Source organism: Thunnus maccoyii, chromosome 18 (genome assembly GCF_910596095.1).
Source record: "Thunnus maccoyii chromosome 18, fThuMac1.1, whole genome shotgun sequence".
NCBI lineage: Eukaryota > Metazoa > Chordata > Actinopteri > Scombriformes > Scombridae > Thunnus > Thunnus maccoyii.
This window is the reverse complement of record NC_056550.1, coordinates 6,014,998-6,038,222: the sequence shown is the minus strand read 5'-3', so window position 1 is coordinate 6,038,222 and position 23,225 is coordinate 6,014,998. Positions and strand designations below refer to the sequence as shown.

At 40.3% G+C, this 23,225-nt stretch overlaps 3 protein-coding genes across 3 annotated transcripts; 2 read left to right on the top strand and 1 right to left on the bottom strand.

The window, feature by feature from the left end:
• Positions 1-3,194: 3,194 nt before the first annotated feature.
• On the top strand, positions 3,195-10,136 carry epor (erythropoietin receptor). Its single transcript, XM_042392541.1, has 8 exons — positions 3,195-3,656; positions 3,961-4,096; positions 4,519-4,685; positions 5,404-5,555; positions 5,698-5,854; positions 6,047-6,134; positions 6,236-6,323; positions 6,587-10,136. Exons 1-8 carry the CDS (start codon positions 3,554-3,556, stop codon positions 7,325-7,327), a joined length of 1,632 nt encoding a protein of 543 aa, XP_042248475.1. The 5' UTR covers positions 3,195-3,553; the 3' UTR covers positions 7,328-10,136.
• Positions 8,840-12,493, bottom strand: swsap1 (SWIM-type zinc finger 7 associated protein 1). Its single transcript, XM_042392542.1, has 2 exons — positions 12,230-12,493; positions 8,840-11,096 (listed from the first exon to the last, which is right to left on the bottom strand). The coding sequence occupies exons 1-2, from the start codon at positions 12,491-12,493 to the stop codon at positions 10,527-10,529; spliced, it is 834 nt and encodes a 277-aa protein (XP_042248476.1). The 3' UTR covers positions 8,840-10,526.
• A 350-nt stretch (positions 12,494-12,843) lies between these two features.
• On the top strand, positions 12,844-20,668 carry znf653 (zinc finger protein 653). Its single transcript, XM_042392539.1, has 10 exons — positions 12,844-13,140; positions 13,363-13,403; positions 14,921-15,238; positions 15,405-15,937; positions 16,037-16,214; positions 18,589-18,673; positions 18,844-18,955; positions 19,053-19,167; positions 19,246-19,345; positions 19,639-20,668. Exons 1-10 carry the CDS (start codon positions 12,845-12,847, stop codon positions 19,814-19,816), a joined length of 1,956 nt encoding a protein of 651 aa, XP_042248473.1. The 5' UTR covers position 12,844; the 3' UTR covers positions 19,817-20,668.
• The last annotated feature ends 2,557 nt before the right edge of the window (positions 20,669-23,225 follow it).

Genomic DNA, 23,225 nt, shown 5'->3' with positions numbered 1-23,225 from the left:
CAAGTTATTACAAGCTAGGGAGCTTTAGAAGTGCTGGTAGGTAGATTTTGTTATTGTTGGACAGAGCCAGGCTAGCTGTTTCCCCCTGTTTCAAGTCTTTATGCTAAGCTAAGCTAACTGACTACTGGCAATAGCTGTATATTTACAGTGCAGACATGAAAGTGGTATCAATCTTCTCATCTAACTCTTGGCAAAAAATAGTATTTTCCAAATTGTGAAACTATTCCTCGAACAGAAATCAAAACACATGTTGAGTTTACAATCAGAATTCAAATGCCTCTAAATTCCTCTAAATATGGTCATATCAGTACAGCACAGCCAAATGAAATTCACTTGTGAGAAGAACTGTGAGCCTTCATGTTGTTGTTTTTGGGGTTAAACTTTGTGAGGTCAGGTGATGATAATGACTTTTCTCCTCTAAATAATTTCTCCGTTGTAAAATTCCGAGGTACACATCTCATCATTCATCACTTATATATTTAAAGCATCAAGTACGTCAGTCAAGATGTTAAAGAAAACCAACTAGATATAATAATTAATACTCATGTTGTATTCTGAATCTTGATGCCAGTCTTGTATTGCACTTTGCCTCCCTCAGTGCTTCTCGGCGGCCTTTTCTCGTGCACTGATGCTGAAAGAACAGGAGGGGTAGGGTAATGATAAATGTCGCCTGTGTGCTTGTGTGAGGAAGTCGTTAAACACTGGTGACACTTGGATTCGTCACATGACCTGCCCCACGGCATGTCCTCACTCACCCCTTTGTGCTGCTCTTTCTTAAATGCCTTGCTCTTTCTCACACACACTCCCATGCTTTCACCGTGATACACACAACACACACACACACACACACACACACACACGCTGCTCCTCTAAGTGCAGCATTGCAAAACAGCTGGAATGGGAAATTTACTATGCTTAAAAGTTGAGTTTTACAAAGTAGTCAATTATCTTCTTTTTTTTGTTACTGACATGATGACTATTGTGTGGAAATGCAGCACATTGTGTGTGTGTGTGTGTGTGTGTGTGTTTATACTCAGAAAGGGAAGAACACTGAACTCTGAGAAGCATACTTCTAGGCCTCTGTTAGCACTATCAGGAGAACTTGTTGCAGAATGTTAAAAAAAAAACAACAACTTTGTGTCACTTTATATCCCATTACTGTAATATCTGTCAACTTTTCACTGAAGTGAATAAAATGAAGTTTTTATTTTCATTCCACAGTATGTTATGTTTGCCAACAGTTGAACTGTACATTCAATCATTTTTGTTGCTCCATTATACCATTTTTGACATTTCAGTATTGAACGGTCAAACTGAAAACTGTGTCCTGAAATTGAAAAGGCTGGGGTGACTTTGGATTGCTCCACAAATCAGGAATTACAAAAACTTACTAAAAGACATTTTTTATTTTTATTTTCTCTAATTGTCATTTTTTACAGTGCCATTTTCGACCATCACTGTCCATGTGCAGGCTACTGCCTGTCAGTTAGTCAACCACCTGTATGATAGCAGCCTCACGTTGCCATGCCAAAGCCCATCGTTCCACACATCCCTGGGGTTTGGTCACAACTGGTGGTCACCTCAGTCCCTCCCTGCTGTTGTATAAGCCTGTGGTCAGTTATCTCTCCTGTCAGTGTGTGCTGCTGAATAGTGATATAGTTTAACAGTTATCAGATATATCATCTCATCTGCAACACAATGAGCTTTGATGCAGGGCTCTAACATGAGGAGGTTGTGTGCACGGCTGGACTAAGGTCACTGACTCATAACACTACATTTGTATTACATGTATAATGTACTGTGCAGTTTTGCAATGTATTTGAAAATAATGCAGCATTGTTTCTGTGATGGTTTCACTAAAGGAGCTTACAGTGGTGGCTGCTGCTTGAATACACGTTGAACGTCCAGTATCTGCCATGTGCGTTGTAGAAAAACTACTGACTCAAATAAGTTTGTAGCATCTAGAGCAGTTAGTCAGAGATGTGTTCTTTCTTTCTTATGTTTATGGTTTCTTTGTTTTCATGTGTTGCATTCCTGAATGGTAGCTTTCTAAAAGATGGGAGATTAGACACGTGATCCCTTTATTTTAGGTTCTGAATGTGTTGGATGGAAGTTTTGTTAAAAACTGCATATAAACAAGAATACATTTAATATGTTGAAATGTGTATATGAAAATAAAGAATATATTCATTACAAAAAGGAGAGCATAATTGCCAATTATTGTCTTTAGTTATAGGACGGTTGTACAACAGTTGCTTAGGGTTCTATGGTGCACTCACAGTGGCAGTGCTTTTAACCTTTGTGGTGGCAGCAGCATCAAAAGTGTAATTTATTACCATGCATCCACCTCCTAACCCCAAAACACCAGGCCAGGGCTTTTTTCACGTTTTATCTGAAGAACCAGTGAAACCACACTCTGCCATTGTCCTCCACAACAATACAGATTTCCTCATCCTCCTCTTCCTGTCACCACACAACTACCTTCCCTGTGCAGGGCCTCTGCATTCAATTTTCAATTTTACTACGCTGGCTCAAAATGGAGCTGAATTTAACCAAGCTGGTTCAAAGTGTAGCTAAATGTCGTCATGTGAGTGAAATTCAGCTTTTCTTTACGTAAGTACCAGTTTTCACTGGCATCTGGCTGTCTTGCCGCCTTTCAAATGATGTAAAAAAGCGCTGAATTGCATTTAAACTGACGGGGATGGGCCGCTACGCCCCCTTGGGCTACTTATCATGGGTGAAGAAACAGGGATGCCTGCAGCTCTGATAATGCTGGTCAAACGAAAAAAACACATGGGTGCAGTATGTAGATAAGAAACCGTTTAGGACTACATAGGTGTGCGAGTATTCCGCGGTTACTCGGGCACATGCAGGGATTAAATTGGCCCGGGGCCAAGAGTTGAGCTAAACCTCTTCCTCAAATCGCATCCTGATGGGGTCATCTTCAGCTGTGAGCTACAATTCACACATGAGACAGGTGTTCGGGAGATACTTACTTTAAAAATAACACAATTATTCCTTTTATTTCATTCGTAATTCCCCTTTCCTCATATGGGGCGACTTAAAATATCTATCTATCTATCTATCTATCTATCTATCTATCTATCTATCTATCTATCTATCTATCTATCTGTCTGTCTGTCTGTCTGTCTGTCTATCTATCTATCTATCTATCTCAACGTTTTTGCGCTTTTACGCACGGGACATGTTCGAGGCTCACTTCCTCAGTCACTACAGCCAGCAGAAACAAGTCGTAAACATCAATGAGCGCGTGATTCCCGCCCATCAACAAGAGAGTAAAACGTTTTGTAAGATTGCTCTTGCCCCACCTCTTCTTCACTGACTTTGGGTGAAAGTAAACAGCTTGGCTCTACACACCTTATCGCTCACAAGCAGGCGCGTAACCGCGTTGCGCTATCCATGGTATCTAAACAAAAAACAAACCTCCCCCAGGCAAGAGCTGCAGCAGACGCGTTTGTGACAGGTTGTTCTCCAGTTATGCGGGCGGACAACAGAAGGCCAAAGTCTTTCTGTCCACAGAGAAGACAAAAGGATGACATATGATCACCTGAACCGATTGTTGGCACTTTACACGATATTCTGCGCCATGCGGACGGCTTCATTCGTCCAGGGCGCACGAGATTTCGATAAGAAAGGTAGGATAACATTTTTTCGTTAAATGTAGTTGCAGCAAAACAGAAACTCTTAAAGTAGAATACGTGGAAATATTCGGTAGATTTTTATTTCCCCTCCCTCACAATTTGTTGGATACACCAGGAAACAAAATCGTTGTTTCTTAGACAGTGCCATTATAGTGGTGTTGCAAGAAATGACTAGATTTCATATTCAAGGCAACAAGCAAGCAAGCTTTTGGCTGATCACAACGATATGCCATTGCACATGGTGCTGCTCTCACACTTGTCTGTTGCCCCCCCCCCCCCCAACACATTACATTCGCAGTGTCTATGCTGCTGAATGAGGAGCCAGAAAACCCCAAGTGCTTTGCTGAAGGCAGGAAGGACTTCACGTGCTTCTGGGAGGAAGATGAGGAGAGAGCTGGCTCTGTGGATCAGTACTCCTTCACATACACTTACCAGTAAGTCACACTGAGGGTACATCGATTAGCCATGTGGTGTTCAATATTGTTAATAATATACTGTAGTCAAAGCTGACAGTTACTGGATATACCTATCAGTCTTTGTTTTTTGAAAGAAAAATGTGAGCTTTTACATCATCACTTGACACCAAAATTCTATTTTGCAAACACAGGCTACATGATTTTTTAAGGGTTAGTAGACCAGGGCTATTGAAGAATTACTTTAAGGGTTAAAAACAGTTTTTACTGTTTTAGGGGCCTAGTATTTAAAAAAAGGCCAAAATATCAGTCTAGATATTAAAAATAAAAAGAGTACCATCCAGCATAGAGTTATGTCAGAATTCTTAGTGGCTTCATTCAAGAACAAAACATTAAACTCTCGTTGAACCCTCAGTGTTTCTGTCTTCCACTGTCCTGAACAGAAATGAAAACAGCAGCAGGTGCCCACTGAGGGCCCTCCGTACAGCTGGCGGGAAAAGGCTGTACATCTGCCATCTGAACCGAACCCAGATGTTCGTTCAAATGGACATTCAAGTTCATCGAGAGGCAATACTGATCCACAATCGCAGTCTCCTCATCGAGCTTGTCTGTAAGTTATTTCACTACCTCAGTTACTGCACAGTTACAGGAATGCATTTCAAAGTTTGTGTGAGAATGATGGCTATGGTTTTCATAGTTTTTTTTAAATTTCCCAGTTAAAGTTTTTTTTAAAGCAGCCATGATCGGTATTTGAAACAATGGATTACATGACTACTTTTATGTGAAAGTGGTTGCTTGCAAACCTACAGAGAATTATTATCTAACTCTGCAGCTCCCCTTCAGCACTACAGGGCATGATAGTGTCTTTCTGCTCATTGTTTTGGTTTTATGGCGCCCAACTTTACTGTTTTGGTTCACTCTCACTGCTCACACCAGTGTCTTTTTCAGCAAAAAGCTCTGAGAAACCAACTGTACTCTTCCTGTATTTCCTTCAGGAGTTGGTGAAGAGCAAAACGGAGCTAAAAGGAGAGTGAACATTGAAATTACAGTACATTTATCATGTCCTCCAAATTAATGCTAATGTTTCTGGGTCTGTTATATGTGTAAGCAGGTAATTGTCTGCTCTATATAATGTTTGGTTTACAACTGCTCCATAGTGGACATAAATTCAGTTATTGTTTAAATAGTGCTGTAATCAGTACACACTTGTGAGAAGCGTGCGTGTGTAACATCAGGGTATGGAGTGGTGTGACATACCTTTGGTGAGGAACAACCTTTCCTTGATCTCCTTTGAAATCCTCCCTAACAAGCTGCCTCTTGTACCACAGTTCTTCTGGACCCTCCGGCTAACGTGACAGTGAGCAGCACAGGTCAGAAAGGTCAGCTGAATGTCAGCTGGGTGCCACCTCCCCTCAAGTACATGGACGACAGCATGATGTACGAGGTCAGCTACGCTACAGTGGACAGCCACGTGGAGCAGGTATGGCAGTTGTTTTAATGTCCAGCATGACCTCACTGATACGTTAGAGGCTGAACAAAGATTTGAGCAGCTGGTTTTCTCTCAGGTCGGAGGGTAGGTGCCCACATGGACCTGTATTTATGAGTTGAGGACTGTTTTGCAGGTAGAGGTGGCACGTGCCAGCTCTGAGTTGATCTTGAGTGGTCTGCAGCCAAGTACAAAGTACAAGGTACGGGTGCGTGTAAAGCTAGACGGGATTAGCTACAATGGCTATTGGAGTGCCTGGAGTTACCCGGTGGTCATGGAAACACTGCCTGCAGGTTGGTATTCATTCACATATGCATTAAAAAAAATGTAATTCCTTTTAATAATCTTTTGGCTCTGTCACATATTCCTAGCAGTAAAGGCATCTATTGGAATATGAAGCCCCCAATATCAAATTCACAGGTTTTATTTCTTTTGCATTGTTTGTTTCTAATGCATTGTTTTTAACCATTCTGTGCCTCCTCCAGAACTCAATCCACTCATCGTGTCCTTGACTCTCATCATCTCTTTCATCCTTGTTGTGCTGTCTCTCACTGTGCTCATGTCGAATCGCAGGTCAGTTAACCAGGGACACATGCCTTCTTTTCTAGCCTAAAAAACATTTATACACAAGATAAATGTAGAATTATATTTTACACTATCTGTGCTTTTTTCAGGTTTATTGTAAAAAAGATTTGGCCAACTATTCCAACTCCTGACAGCAAGTTCCAAGGCCTTTTTACTGTTTATGGTGGGGACTTTCAGGTAAGAACAAGAATAAGAGTCTACACCCATGTTACGGCTCTGTGAGGTTGCTGTTTTGAGCTAAGTACTAACGTCAGCACGCTAACATGCTGATGTAATCTTTGCCACGTGCACCATCTTAGTTTGCTGTAATAGCATTCTAACATTTGCTAGTTAGCCTTAAACACAAAGTACAGCTGAAGCTGAGGGGAATATCCACATGGTGGGTCAAAGCCAGACATTTTTACAGATCTATGATAATACTTTGTTGTGTTTTTGTACAGGAGTGGTTAGGGCAGACCAACGGAGGCCTGTGGTTGAGTCCAGCTTTCTTCTACTCAGAAGAATGCCCCTCTTCTCTGGAAGTCCTTGCGGAGCTCAGCCTGAGCCCCTCACTGCCCTCCCCGCCTCTGCCACCCAAGGCCTCTAGAGCTTTAACTGCAGGCAGAAAAGAGGACAAGGATGTGAAGAAGGGGCTGGATGAAAGACCGCAGCTGGAAAGGGAAGATTCAGCTCCGACAGAGGAATGGAGAGCCACGCCACAGGACCACTGGCTGATGGACCGCTTACGGGCACTCCACCAGCTACCCGTCCCCTGCTCGCAGTCCTCTCTGTTGGAGTCTCAAGATGCTTATGTCACTCTTAGTGGCAACAACCACAGCGAGGATGAGCACCTTGATGACAATCTTGAGGAGGCCTTACCCCTTGAGGTGCTTTTTGCCTCCAGAAAGACAGTGCTGTCTGAGTCTCACTCTGACCTAGGGTCCGTACAGCAGAGCTCTGGGTCAGGTCGCCTTTCATCCCAGTCCAGCTTTGAGTACCCAAATCACGCCTGGACAACGAAAGGCCCTGGGTACACCTACATGGCAGTGGCAGACTCTGGGGTCTCTATGGATTATAGCCCCATGAGCAGAGTAGATGACATTGGGAAAATGGTCATCTACGCCAATGATTACAAGAACGAGATCCCTGCTCAAAGAAGACCCTTCCTGCCAAGGCAGAACCCTGTCCACAATGACTGCTGAGAAGGAGCTGAGCTGGACAGGCTACACATGGACTGAGGAGGCTTGAAGCAGGCTCGGTGAAGGGTATTTAGATATTCACCCAAGCTACATGGCCTCTCATCAACTGTTAAGAAAAGCATACCAAGGATTCGGGCACTGACTGACACCAAAGTCTAAGCTAAAGGACTCAGAACTAAGAGTCCACTGGATGTACATACATCATCTCAACTTTATTCAAGTCATCCCTGATCTGTACAGGACAATACCATTACATGGAAATGGTAGCTGTGTGTGTGGTTCACACCAAATACTGATATTCAGTGTAAAGGTCTCCATGACGATCTGTTAGTATCCTACCCTGTAGATCAGATCAGGAATTTTTCTTTAACTTCACCAAAATTCAAGTTAAGGGAGTGAACTCCCTGAGTGTTTCCAGAGTGATCTATTCATATTTGAGCTAAGTGTACTCTTATTTCTAAGCTTTAATGACAGAATGGCTATGAGGTTAAATTACACAGCAAACATCCTGAAAGACTGAACAATACAGACCCTGATGTGTCTTAAAGCATAAGGCTGCTGATAGTCTATATTTTTCTTATTTTCATTCAAATCCCATGAAAAGACTAAAACTGACAATGAATTGATCCTTCTTCAACTGTTACCTGTGTATCTTATAGCCTGATAGATGTTATTCCTCTATGCCGTAGAGCTCCACTAGTGTAGACTTAAGTCTACAGCCATGCTGGGAGCCCTGTGAGGCTGTACATAGGCACAGCAGTGCTTTGAGCTAAATGCTAACATCAGCATGCTAAAATGCTCACAGTGGCAATGCTAAAGTTCAGCAGGTATAATGTTTACCATCTGGGTTTGTTGTGTTAATATGCCAACATTTGCCAATTAGCACTACACACAAACTATAGCTGAGGAAGATGGGAATGTTATTAGTTTTGTTTGACTTCGTCCTGCATCCATGGGGACCATGGATGTCTGTACAAAAGTTTATATCAATCCATCCATTTGTTGTTGAGATATTTCAGTCTGGACCAAAGTGGTGGACCAACCAACTATCATTGCCATCCATAGATCCATGTCACAAGCTATGCTAAAAACTATGAAAAACATCTCAAAGACTCACATTGTTGCACTGGGTGGCACGGTCCTTCATTGCGATGAACATGGGCACTGTAGTTTATTTTGAGTCAAATTCATTCACCATTGTAGTGCTACAAATAGTCACTAGTGCATCAAATATATATTAATCCATGACTGAAAATAGTCCTGAACAAATGTACTATTTACTCCTGTTTGAGTAACGTTAGCTGAACTCTACAGTGCCCAGCTGTTTTAGGAAATTACTGAGTCTGTTTAAAAACTGAAACCAAGTACTTGTCATCTTCAGTAGAAACAAATGGGCTTGGTGATAAGTGCCACAGACAGTGTAGGTAAGTCAGAAAGGATTGAGAGACAGACTAACACATTGTCAATTTTGGTCTTTTAATGGGATTAGTTAACAATAAAAAATATGTACAATATTTCCAGCCATATACTTTTAAAAAAACCCTCAAATTTAAATCACAAAGTGTTCACTTGAACCCCACAGCCATTATGTCAGTGTCATTTCTAAATCCGAAGAAACTCACTGTATTTGTAAATAATAATATGAGGAATTTTGTGTTTTATCACAGTTGTTTCAGAGAACATTCAAACTGGTAAGTTGTTGCCATTTTCCAAACACAGTATCCTGGAACAAATGAAATAAGAATACTTCTACTGTAGGCTGTGCAGGAAGGTTTTAAGGCAGTATTCATTCTCAGGTAACTGTAGCTGTTAATAAGTCTCTTTCTCGTCATGTTGAAGTTATTTTTAGTCACTACTGCCATCCCAAGAGCAGAGCATGTCTTAACCTTGACATTTATAGTCATTGCAGTTCTGAAATCAAACTGAACATTTCCATATGTTTTTTCATGTTTACTTTTGTGGCTTAAGTATGATTAAGTGCATTATAATAGAAGTTTATAATTACATTTATTTACACTGTTGACTTATATTTTTAAAATTTGTATTGTGGCAGAGTAAGACACAAAAGGGAAACTGATGTTTAATGTGCTATCTTTGTTATCTCTCCACTCAAATGGTGGATATCTCCTTCTTAGGATGAATATTTTAGTGTGTATTTCCTCATTAGTAGCTTACTTATGAGTTTTTCCCATGTTTTTCATTTTCAGAAACATTTAAAAGAATATTTTCTTTTGATAATGACATTGTTTATTTTTAAAAATTGACATTTTCTATATTTTTTCAGATTTATGAAATACTCTAAATGTGATATCAGCCACATGTCACACATGTATATTGCTCCAGTGGTTCCCAACCTGATGGGTCACAAGATGATTAAAGGGTATAAGAAAGAAGAAAAAAAAGAACAACATTAATATACCATTCAAAACATGTTTATTAGAACTGTCTTTTTTGGATTTCTTCTTGTGAAATAATTTTACTTATACTGAATAGTTACTTTATGGTTTTACTTCTTCAGGTCTCTAAAAATATTTAAATCAATTCAATCTACAATCTGAGAAGGACAAAAATCACCTTTTGGTTTAACTGTTTAAAACTTAAAAGGTACAAACAACTTGTGATAAATGGCCACAAGTAGACTTCACTTTGATTTAAAGGGGTCCCATTTGGGAGGGAACCATTGTTCAGTTTAAGATGATCACATTCTTCAAGGTCTATGTACATTTGGTCAGTGTAATATTTTATTCTTATGTTTGAGTAACTTTATGTCATTTAAAATTTAAACTCATTAAATGTCATACATGTACAATGATCGTGGTCCTGTTAACTGATATCTGAAAGGGTGAACGGCAGATTACAACATGCTATACAGTATCAGTGATAAGGCAACAAGGTATTGTGAGAGATTTAAGTTTTATCACATGAACTTAAAGCAGAGGCTCTGCTAACTTAATGGAATGATATGGCAGAAAATATTATTTTGTTCATAAAAAAAAGGATCTACTCAACTTCATTCATTCAAGAGAATGAAGTGTAACCATGACCAAAGCCTGTCACACTGTCCTAGATCTTATTTTCACTTGAAATGCCTAACTGCTTAAATTTAAAGCTTGGCGATGCTGAGAATGAAGATTTCTCTCAACAAAACTACTCAGAGTGAACAAATTGGCTGTCAACTAATCACCCATTTCTAAAGTCAATTTCAGACCAACTTAAATTCCATTAAGCCATCAGGAAAAATGAATAGCTGCCACTCTTGGGCTACACCTGGCTTGTCCTCACAGTCTTTGGTACAAGAGTCCTCTCTGATGCCCGTCCCAGAAAGGTAAATGTGCCACATTTCCTGCAGTCCAGCTGCTGTAGCTTCATAGCTTCTGTCTTGGTCCAGAGTACATCTTACCATGAAATAGCGATCAAGGACATCAAGGATAGGATCCGTGGCAGACGGCCCCCCACCGTCTTTCCCAGTGTCCCTTTCTGGCTGAAAAGAAGCGATGACACGGCAGGGGGCTGAGCTCGATGCCCGTTGCTGCAGGACTTGTGTGAGAAAGGCAGCTGTGTCGCACAACAGTGCAGACAGATGTGCAGCGCAGGACCGCTCTCCTGGGTGAGATCCACTGTGGCTGTCGGCTGCAGGAGCAAACAGGAAGCCCTCCAGCCTGTCAACTATGATCAGTGATGGAGGTGTGGGAGACGTGTTGGTGGACTCGTGAAGGCCGGCCACCTGCTGGAGCAGCTCCTCCAATGTCCTAGGATAGGAAAACTTGATTTTCTTTGAAGAAAAAAAAAAAAAAACTAAACTCAATTGACAGACAAAAGCTGAGTGAGTCAAGGCAGCTGGTCAGCCTGGACTGTTTTGATGGGCTTTTCACTATTTTTGGACATTTTATAGACAAACTAATGATTCATTTAATCAACACATTAATTGATCATGAAAATAGTGATAAGTTACAGGACTACAACAAATAATTTGCATAACAAAGCCTGATACACAATTATTCTTCTCAACTCAATTAAGAGGCTCAATGGTGCTTTCCATCTCATCTCGTGGTCTTCCTCGGTTTGCTCATGTGTCTTCACATGACCTAAAGCTGACCCGAAATTGTCATGGACAGCTCTATCGTTATGACAACTGAACGAAATCTGATCTGCCGAGGAAGACCGTGAGATTTGGTTGAATGCCAAAGAAACATGATGACAATGAGTAGATTTTAACTTTTTTTTTTTTTTTTTATCAGTGTCCTCAATTAAGCTTCACTTAACGAAGAAACTTGATTAGCTACTCAGAAATACATGTTTGTTAACAAGTTAATAAAACCAAAACAAATGAAAATGCAAGTACGCACAACCCATACAGGTTTTGTATCAGTGAGATATATTTTTAAAAAGAACAAGGAAACAACTTTCTCATAAGGCACCTTTGCATTGGCTTTATCTTTGGTAAATCATCTCATTATTTACTGACCATTAATAAAAGTAATACTTGAGATGCCAAGTTGTAAAAAATCTCTCTTGCTGATGAGTCATTAACAGTCCAATCATTTCCAAATACTCATGAGTTTCTCGCTTTCTAATAAGCCATTAATAAAGGATAATCAATGATCAATTATGCAGTTTTACATGGAGTTAAAAATATTTGCATATTCATATATTCTGGGATTGTTAATGAAGGAGAAGGCGTAGATGTCATTTTAAGGATTTGACGAGGTCATTATATGTTTTTTAATAGGAAAACCATATTAGACGCAAATTATTAATCAAGGTAGAATCTTCTATATTCATCTAAAAACATGTCTGGAGGGGATCTTTAAGTAAGCAAGTTAGCCCTGTTGTAAATTGTGACTAAAACGGTGAGTACAGATGTAGTAGCCTACATTAAGCACACAGTTTGAGAATAATCTCTACCTTTAGACTTTCTGGGCTCAGGCTGGGAAAGCATTTCTGTAGAGACACTGGCAGGCTTTGAATCTGTGTTTGGGTGAAGAACATGACTCTCATGTCCATCTGTGAGGCTGCTGTCACGGCCGCCAGCAGCAGCAGGGAGCGGCTGGTGCTCCGCTCTCCGACCAGCAGTGTGCTGCAGGCTGCAGGAGGAGGGACGTCGGGCTCCTTCCTCGGGTCAGTTTGTGACATAAAGGTCCTAAAAACATGAGCTAAAATGTCTGTCATGACCACAGAATCCGGTTGGTTTCTTGACAATGACGTTCAAGCTGAAGTTTCCCGCGTCTGTTTACATGTTGCACGTTGGTGTTCGTGTTGCTTTGGTCCGTGTGAAAAACACCTCGTTTAATGTACCGTTCCGCCGCTGTTCTCGGTGTACACAGCGGGCATTTTGCTCAGCATTTTGACTGATACTTACCCATATGGTGCACGACTGTGTTCAACATTGTTTCAGGAAAGTTAACAACCCGGTGGTGAGAGAAGACAAGCAGAGAAAGCGTCTATACGAGTGCTTCCTCTCAGGTCTGAAAACAACTTCCGGACTCCTGGATAATCACAACACCAGCTGTTGTGGCCAAGATGGCGCATAGCCTGGCAGAGTTGGAGGTTCCCCTGGACGTTGACCATGCTGGGGACCAAGTGAGCGGTGTTTTGAGGCGCTGCAGAGGACGACCAAGGCTCACAGACTCCGACCGAGCACAGAGACGTCTTGAATCCCGAAAGAAATACGATGTACGGCGGGTGTACCTGGGAGAGTCGCACAAGCTGTGGAGTGAGCTCCGCAGGCGAACCAGCCTGAGTGATGCTGGTCTGGCAGAGTATCTAATCCTGCTGCACTCAACATATGGAGACAAATATCAGCAGAAACACTGCGGGTAAGCCTGGCTGTGCTCATTTTATCTCTACAAGCTGACATTTCGTAACCAGACAGTGCACGTCTTTATCATAACGGTCTGCTGCCATATTATTGGTTAGGTGTTCCTTCTATTCAGTCAGTCACCAATGTTTGTATTTTACACCACTTTCAAATTGAGCAGGTGATTTATTATGCTTATCCTGACCAGTCAGTGTCTAAATGACGTGATTCTGCATTACAGGAAGAAGACTGCCCCAGAGGTCTTACTAAAACAGAAAAAAGGTGAGTGCTCCAATTAAAAAGAACATGGGATGCAAACAGCCAATGTGTAGTAATACTCATACTCTGCAGACTAAAATGTCAGTCTGGATAGGCTATAAAGACCAATGTTTGTTAATATTTCACAAAGATCAACTACTAAGTCTGCTTCAACAATTCTTACTGCACCCTCACAGCCAAAAGAACCAGGAAAAGAAGAGATAGATTAAACGTGACCAAGGACCAAATGAAAATGCTAAGTCAAAGTTATGAGATAGTAAGCAACATAAAAAGTCATATTTGTGACTTCAAAACTCATGTTAATTACGGGTTAGTTCAATAATCAATAAATTGAATTGATTACTGATGAAGACATTTTCAAGCAAAAATGCCAAACACTTGATAATTCCAACTTCTCAAATATGAGAATTTGCTCCTTCTCCTTGTCTTAACATTATTGTAAACTGAATATTTTGGGGGTTTTGACTGTCAGTCAGTCAAACCCAATTTTTATTGGTGTCACCTTGGGCTCTTGGAAATTGTGCAGAAATTTTTCATTGTTTTGTGATTCTTTTATAGACCTAGGGATTAATCAGTTATTCAAGAAAATAACTGGTAGATTAATCGATAACAAAAATGATCATTAGATGCAGCCCTGGAGATAAGTTGAAATTTTAACTGTTTACTTCAAAATTGTGAGATGATAATAATAATAATAGTAATAACAATAATACTTAGAACTAGTTTTGACTAACTTACTAAAACTATGACTAACTATCTAATCATTTTGACCAAAAGTATAAATTTTGACTCATTATCTCATAGTTATTACAGCTGAAACAATAAGTCACTTAATTAGTCAATCGAGATAAAAATTAAATTGTCAGCCATTTTGATAATCAATTATTGGTTTAAGTCATTCCTAAAGCACAAACATCAAGTTCCAACTTCTCAAATATGGAGATTTGCTGCGTTTCTTTGTCATATTTAACAGTAAATTGAGATTTTTTTTTGTTTATGAAGACCTAAACTTGGGCTTTCTGACATGTTATGGACCAAATGATTGATCAAGAAAATAATCAACAGATTAACTGATAATTAAAATAACCATGAATTACAGCACTAAAATGTATAACTTACTCTATGGCTCAGAAAGTCAAATTTCAAAAGTCAAAATCTGTTAATTTGACTTTAAAAATGATTTTTTTGTCTTATTAACTCATAATTATTATACTATTGATATTGATTGACCGTGAGTAGTTTTTTTTTTTTTTTTTTTTTTTTTTTTTTTTTTTCATCTCTTTTTTTGGCAGAAATGATCTTCTATATAAAAGAGTATTGTGCGCTAAAAGGTTATACAGATGTTTGCACAGAGAAATGTTTACTCTCACTGTCAAAATGTTTATCCAAAAAAGAAAAACAACAACAAATCAACAGGGGGTTTAGAGGCATTTAGATCCGATTAGTGCATTCACATGTGGTGACAAAACCCAGTTCTTCACTCATCTGTCAACTCTCGGCTGATTTTTGTCGTCTCCCAGGTAGGAAGGAGCGTGTGTCCAGCCTCCAGAGCCTGGTGTGTTGGTACCAGGACCATGCACGCTCCTGCCCTCACGAGCCCCAGCTCAGAGCCCTGGAACCCCAGCCCAACTTCTCCACAGCTGCTATCTGGCAATGTGACTCTGACCATTCATTTGTGCAATACCTGTTCTCACCGCCGAGGGAGGCAAGTGACTCTGAGCATGAGGCGGGAATGAACGGAGAGGGTGACGGAGAGAGTGCAGCAAAAACAGACTTGCCTGTGGCGAAAGGTGGGGTGAGCAGGAAGAGAAGAAAGGAGGCTCACAAACAGTTCAAAGGTGCAGAAAGATAATATTAATCTTTGACTCAGACAGAAGTTTTTAGTTTGGTTGTAGTTAAATGTTTATCAGAAAAAAATAAACCTTTTTATCTACAACCTGTAGTAGCTGGTAAATACTGTATTTCTTGATTATAAAAAATATATATTTATCTGCTTTTCTGTAGATTTGGGAGAAAATGTGGATGTTTCTGAGGTGCAACATACAACCATGAGCCCGATAGAACAGGCTGCAGCTCTAAACCACCAGCCCAGTATAGAGGCCTCTTCCAAGGATGTCCCGCTGACAGGGCAGCCTGTCTGGGAGATGGAGATGGTAATGGAGCAACAGCAGGGCTCCCCCGAAGCAACATTTCACTCCATCACCTCAGAGGAGGAAGCTGAGGATCTGAGGCGAGGCAGAGATGAAGAGGGAGGAAGAGAGAGACTCGGAGAAGAAGAAATAAGGACTATACCGCATGGTTACGAGTGTGTTACCGTGACGGCATCCTTAGCTGATAAACTGGAGAAGACGGATGAGGACTCGGTGCTGTCTCAGAGCTTGAGCGGCTCAGTGCGTCTGGGCGCTCAGCCTGAACTGTCGGTCCCGCCGCCCATGCAGGTACAAGAGCAGGGAGAGCTGTTTGACCCTCAGACTCTGCAGACGGTGGTGACCAGCTGTGAGATTCCAGACCAGAGGACCGCTTTGGAAGGTTCACAGGTTGGTGAATTCATGAGATGTTTAAAGGAAGAAGAAGTGTGTTACTGCTTTACTCAACACTTACATTGCTTTTCCATGTCCCCCCCCCCCCCCCCCCAGTTAATTATCATCACTGGCCCCAGCTATGAGGCGCTCACATCAGAGGGCATTCAGCTCAACATGGGTGGTGGAAACGTGGAGGAAGTCACCTGCACTGTCATCGGGGGGGTCACCTACAACCCAGTTTGCGAGTCTGATTCAAAAATCAGAACAGCGGAGGATGAAGACTCCATGACAGGTGCGCTACATTCAGAACTAGCACTGCAGTAATGGGCAGGTTATAAAGTTTCAGGACTTCTTTGTGTTTACGCTGAAGCTATGGGGCTTTAAACTCAGCGAGAACAGTGACATCTGGTGGTTTGCAGAACTTATAGCAGCCCTTCAATACTGAGGTGAAGCACTTCAACACATCGCTGATTCCATAGATTAAATTTCATATGTGTGCAATTAAAGTCCAAAAAGCCTACATGTATTTTTTTAAATCTATAATACTACATTCTAACATGTGAAATAAATGCATGTTCTTATGCAATACGCTGCAGTAAAATCTTGAATAAATGCATCCAAAAAGCTTACATATAAAACATTTTTGTTGACATAAAATATTAATGTACCTTATTGATGTGGTGTAAGCTCAGTGTCCACTAATGGCTCATGGTAGATATTTATGTGACATTTCATATGAGTTGAAAAGTAATGTGATTAGAGAACGATACTCATTTACATATTATTACTTTATTACTTGGCATCAGGTAGCATACTTCATTATGTCTTTCTTGTGTACACACCATATCGGACATCGCTTACCATCCGTTCACTTGACCATATTATTTAGCTGCATAACTTTCAATACTGTCAAGCTGAATGAAGCGCTTTCTGAAGCACCAGTGACATTTGAAGCTTCAGACATTATCAGTTACGTGGTAAGTTGCCAAACAAGGTATTGAAACTGCTTTGTAATTGTCTGCCCATCACTACTGAATCCTAATGTTCAGACATCCCTGCAAATGCAGATTTGCAAACTTCAGAGGGTAGAGGGCTGTTTTAACCCACAAGTCATTAATTCTGCAAGGGGGATTCCAGAGAGTTCAGATGCAGACAGACACCAGGCTGCAAATATGGATGTGACAAAACACTTCTGCTTATACTACTAGACTTTATTAAGGCCCGAACACGAAAGTGCCAGGGCCCAACAGTCCTTGGCACTGAAAATGTGAGGAACCTATTGTTTTTGTAAAGATTATTATTATTCTCTGCTGCTTAGGATGCTCAAAAACAGAAATTGGCACACATGTCAGAACTGGTGAAAATTGCAAAGTTCTGTAGTGACTGGGCTCAGGCGTGGCCATTGGGCTCCATAGTGCCCCTCAAATGCAGGGCCATGTTGGGATAAAGTTGGGATGCTCGAAAACTCACAAAACTTTACACATGCGTCATAAGTGGCGAAACTTCATATCTGATATGGGTCTTGGGCATGGGTGTGGCAAAATGGCTCGAGGGCACCCCCTAGAAATTTTCAAAGTCAAAGCTCCCACCTTTTAAATTTGATGTAGACGTATGAAATTTGGTAGGCGGCTGTACCATCTCCAGATTTTAAAAAAAGCCTCTTGGAGCCATACCCTAACTCCAACAGGAAGTCCGCCATCTTGAATTTACTGTGCAATTTTTGTGCAGTTTGAAGCTATTTACAGGCTTTGTACTTTAACAAACTCCTCCTTGAGAGTTAACCAAAGCAACTTCAAATTTGATTGGTAACATTTAAAGACCTTTGCGATGCTAAATTGCAAAGTTTTTGAGGTTTCATGGAACACCCTTCGTGCTGTGCCAGTCAGTTTTGCCCAAAACATTTTTGGGGCACTAAACAGGAAGTTGTTGTAACTCAAGTTTACATTGTCCAATCTGCCCCAAAATTCTCATGCTTGATAAGAGTCCAGGCTTAAACACATCTACCTATCAGTTTTGAGTCATCGTCATGGAGCCAACTACTCACAACAGGAAATCAGCCTTATGTGACAAACATCTTCCGATTTACATGAAATTTACATGGTTTGGTCTGCACACGATATACAGCAACATGATGTATAATTAGTGAGTGTTCTCTGTCACCGCATAGGAAGTTATATTTAACTCCTTCATACAATGTCCGGTATTCATGAAAATGTATATCCATGTAAGTTGCCCTTTGGTAAATGTATTGCTGCATACTGCACACAGGAAATAATGTTTTCACACAGCGTTTGATAGCCCTGTAAATTCAGAGCCCTGTCAACTGACTTCCAGTAGCAATACCATAACTGCTGCTCCCTCTGATGCATGCAAATTTACATGTTTATTTTCATATTGGGGGGTTTTTTCTCCAACATATTGCAAATGTGAATCTCATTCAGAGCTGTTCAGAAAAATACTCTGAGATGAATTACAGGGTCAAGAGTTCGCTCATGATCAAAGTCTTGACTCCCATTTTATTACATGTTCTATCCCTTTCTGTCACAGCCCCCTTTCAGACTTGAAGTGATGAGCATGGTCGAAGTCCTTGAGCACCCAGTTTGCAAGTCCGGAAGGTGGACATTTCAGGGTGCTTTTGTAATCTGTTTTCAAATTATTTTCTGCAGGTTTGAGTGACAAGCAGCTGCTGCAGCCCACTGTTGATGCTCTGGAGCTAAGTAGTGACAGGGAGCTGCAGCGGAGTCTGAGCAGGTTCGTGGCACACATACTCTACGTGGGGAATTCAGGTGCAAGTTACTTTGAGACAGACTGAGAAGGATTTAAATCTAGGAGCATTGCAGAGATGATAATCCGTCTCTCCTCCAGTTTTTGCCCTTTTGTTATTGTGAATGAAGTCTCAGTCTCTGTTTTTGCGGCACCAGGTCAAAGAGAAACAGGCGAGGTCCAGTCATTGAGGCTGATGGGATGCTCAAGATGTTCCACTGTCCATATGAGGGTTGCAGTCAAGTCTATGTAGCAATCAGCAGCTTTCAGGTAAAACAACGGTTTTCACTCATTCTTTACATTTCAGTTTGTTTTTAACTGGAGATTAAATTAACCTCCTCTTTGTACCACTTCCTGCTCTCTGTAGAATCATGTGAACCTTGTTCACAGGAAAGGGAGGACCAAGGTTTGCCCCCATCCAGGCTGCGGAAAAAAGTTCTACCTGTCAAACCACCTGCATCGTCACATGATCATCCATTCAGGTGGGCTCACAAAGACACACTTGACATGTGAGAATCTCATCTTCATAAACCTTCAAACGTAACAGAATCTTTCTACAGGGGTCAGAGATTTCATCTGTGAGACGTGTGGAAAATCGTTTAAGCGTAAGAATCACTTGGAGGTCCACAGGCGGACCCACACGGGAGAGACACCACTCCAGTAAGTTACTAATGCTAAAAATAGATCTTATTGTTTAAATTTTTTGCACTGATTGCGTTCCAGTCTGTGACATTTTAGGATTAAACTTAAATTTGAAACCATTGTGGGGTTAATGGACTCTGGAACCTGGATTTATTTCATCACACTGACGCAGAGATGAAAATTAATTATATGACAAAAGATTAAATTTCCTAAATACAACATGGCCCATAAACATCTGCATGATTGTCACTCCTCTCTTTTCTTCTGTGTTCCGTCCATCTTGTCCTCTCACCCACGTCATCGTCTGTCAGATGTGAAATCTGTGGCTACCAGTGTCGGCAGCGTGCATCCCTGAACTGGCACATGAAGAAGCACACTCCAGAGGCCCATTACAACTTCACGTGTGAGTTCTGCGACAAGAGATTCGAGAAGCTGGACAGTGTTAAATTCCACAAGTTAAAGAGCCACCCGGAGAAGCAGGCGACCTGAGGTGTTCAGACACTGCTGATAAGAGCTAACGTTACCAACCAGCAAGTGCAGGTTGGCCCTTGGAGACCAAAGGAAGACGTCTTGTGAAGAGAAAGACTTTCCTTTGCTGTTTTTGTCTTGCCTGTCATGTCCAGGATATGAACATGAAACTGTGTTTACACAGGCAGTGGTTAAAGGCAAAAGTGGGCCAGTCTGACAGCTGTGCAGGACACCAGCTGTTTCAGAGTATAGGGCCCAAACATGGGTTTTGAACATACAGCAGGAAAAAAAGCGTAATCCACTGTTGACCATTCTCTAAACCCCTCCCTTGAACATCAATTCTCCAATCATAGCTTAGCAACATTAACTAGGCACTGCAGGTCTGTCAAGCTTTAGGTTTCTTCGTATGTTGAAGTGGTGTGCACAGGGCTGTAGTAAGAGCAATACTTTATGTACTGAGTTTGAATAGTGGTTCTGTTTTTTTTACCCTTTCAAAAAGCAAAAATACAAGAGTGACACTGTAAGGAAAAGATTAAAATGTGTGTTATTCTGCTCTAATGCAAGATGCAAAGGTTAGCATGTCCAGCTAACTAGCTTACTACCCACAGTAGTAATCCAGTTCTTCCAAGGCCAGGGGCATTTCATTATTACATTATTTTGTGAGTTTACAGGTTAAATTTTTTTTTCAAAAAAAGGCCCTGCTCAGGACTAGCACATTCACTGCGTGACAGCTGGTTCTGGATGCTACAAAGTCTGAGTTTAGCCTAACGTTAGCAGCGCCGTCCTGCTCTTGGTTAGTCATCATCCTATAAGCCTTTTTTCTTGTAAAAAGTGAAAAGGCTAGATGTATGAACAATAAATTTTAAATCAGAACTCCTTCTTGTTTGTCCAAGTATGTAGTGGTAGGAGGGCTACCGTAAAGGGCTAACTATCTGTACACTGCAATACAAGAGCAATGCTGTTTCCTTTTCTTCATGTGTTCTACATGCATTGTCAACTGGAGAGGATGTTGACTTTCTCCTTGGGACATGCAGCATTTAGCCTCAGTCTTTTAGCACCATATAATTTATGTTTCCATCTAGTGCATATTTAAGACCCCTTTACAGGGTTGTCATTTTAGAATGAGTCACCTGAAATCAAAAGCTAGCTGGAGAAGGTGTTTTCAACCAAATCACGGAGCTAACTTTAATTATCTAGCTAGCTACAGCTGATAATATTCTGTTAGCCATAGCTGTCATTTCAGCCAGAATGGGAAGCTAGAATGAGAAGCCCGCTTTTGTCTACTTTAGTTTGAAATCAAGAAATTAAGTCTGTTTCAAAAATGACTAACCACCATTATCATTAAAAATTGAATATGTGCTGTGCAAGAATGGAAAGCTTGACAGGCTTCGCAACGGTAAGTAGGGAGGTAGGGCTTAACAAACAGTCATTTAAAATTTAATAGAAAATGTTTTCCATTAAAGGGAAAATTTTGGTAGGCCTTGGAAAGTGTTCGGCAGTGATGTAACGTTCACATGATTTATATTAAATGGGTTAAAAAATGCAAAACACTGGTATGATTCTTTAAATATTAAGTGCGGTCATTCGGGTCATTAGTGCACCACCAAAAATATTATTAATGACATATCAGTGAAGTATGTGTAAATATGAAAATATCACTACAAATGTTTGTTAGATATATTTGAAGTTGACAAATGACATCATTGAGGTTTGACCTTGGTGTGTTGCACTACACTGCTTGTACTGATGCAAATACAGGTTCTTCAGTTTCAGTTATTGAAATTGAACATCTGTTGTGTGGGCCAGGAGAGCAATCCTACATCCTGCTACATTTCTAATTTATCTTTTTTCACCATCCCAGTGTCCTGACTCTCAGGCAGTAATGAGAAAATCCAGAGAGTTTAATGTGACAGTTTCTCAGGAAATTTCCCCTCATGTTCTATCAGTATTTTAGCTTGTAAGCAAATGCACTTTCCTCCCTTCTGTCAGTTCTGTTAAGTGATGATTCATTTAAGTATGTGACTCATGTTTGTATTGTACCATTCTTTTTCTGAAGGCATTTATTTGGTAAATAATATGCAGCGTATTCTTACCTCTTGCATAATGCACTCTTGGGTGTTGGTGACCAAGTGTGGGTGTGCATAAAGAGTAAGAAAAGGCATGAAAAGCATAAGTGTCATGACAGCTAGTCATAAAATGACTTATACTGGATGCTTTCAGTCAGTTGAATGTTGGACATGAAACTGGTTTCTGGTTGTTTGTGTAAATATAAGGTTTGGCTTGGGGGAGCATACTGATGTGTTCAATTTACTAATCCCATTTGAGATAAATCATGATTACAAGATTTTGGATTTTAAAATTGACATATTTATTAATATGAAGTTGATTTTGATCATTATTTCACAAACATTTACTGTATGCCTTGTAATTTGAATATGAGAATTTATTATTGGCATCATACATTTAATGTAAACACCACACCTAGTCTTATCAGGTACTCAAACATGGCATGTTACCAATGACAAGCTATTACTGATTACTGGTATTCTTCTCATGTAAATCATCTATCCTTCATTATTTGCAGTTGAGTTTGTAGTTTCCACTTGTCACTCCCCTGTTTTTTCATCTCTTTTTTAAAGGGTTGTGAAGGTTAGATAAAATGATAAAATTACACATTGTAAAAAGTATGTGGCCACAGTCTGAGGAGCATTCAACTCGCCTATGTATTTTGGAAAGCTGTGCTGGTGGAGACACCACCTGACAAATCTCTCCCTGGTGAGGTGAGTAATGAAATGTAATGCTGTTTTGAAATGTTACTGTGTTTCAGGCAAGACATGGCAATTTTATTTATATTTCACATTTCAACAAGTTATGTCAGTGTGCCTAATTAAAGTGGGTACAGTAACATGTACAATACAATAAATAGAATACAACAAAGTTAAAACAGCAACAAAAGAAACAAAATACAAGGTAAGACCACCCTTCCTACAAAATGACAAACCCTGAGAATGTGGATACAGTTGTAAGACATCTCACTACTGCATCAATTAAGTGATTTAAGTAATATTTTCAGCTTGGTGTGTATACTCACAAGGACTCGACTGGGTTTTTATTGATTCTTATTGTTTGTGATACAGGAAAGAGACCTTTACAGTAGCCTGAAGTAGTTTCTCTGAATCGGTTTGATATATATATATATATATATATATATAACCCACTTTTGAACTTTTGAAATGTTTTTCATGTGATAAAAAATTGTTCTGGTCATTTTCAAATAGCTCTGTCATAAATAAACAATTGCTATGTAATGTTTACTTTTAATGTTGCCAAGCAGGAGCATGTATAAAGTAGAGAGCAGTGATCCTAGCATTGACCCTTGTGTGAAGTTTCAGGCCATAAAACCAAAACAATGAGCTGAAAGATGCCAAAA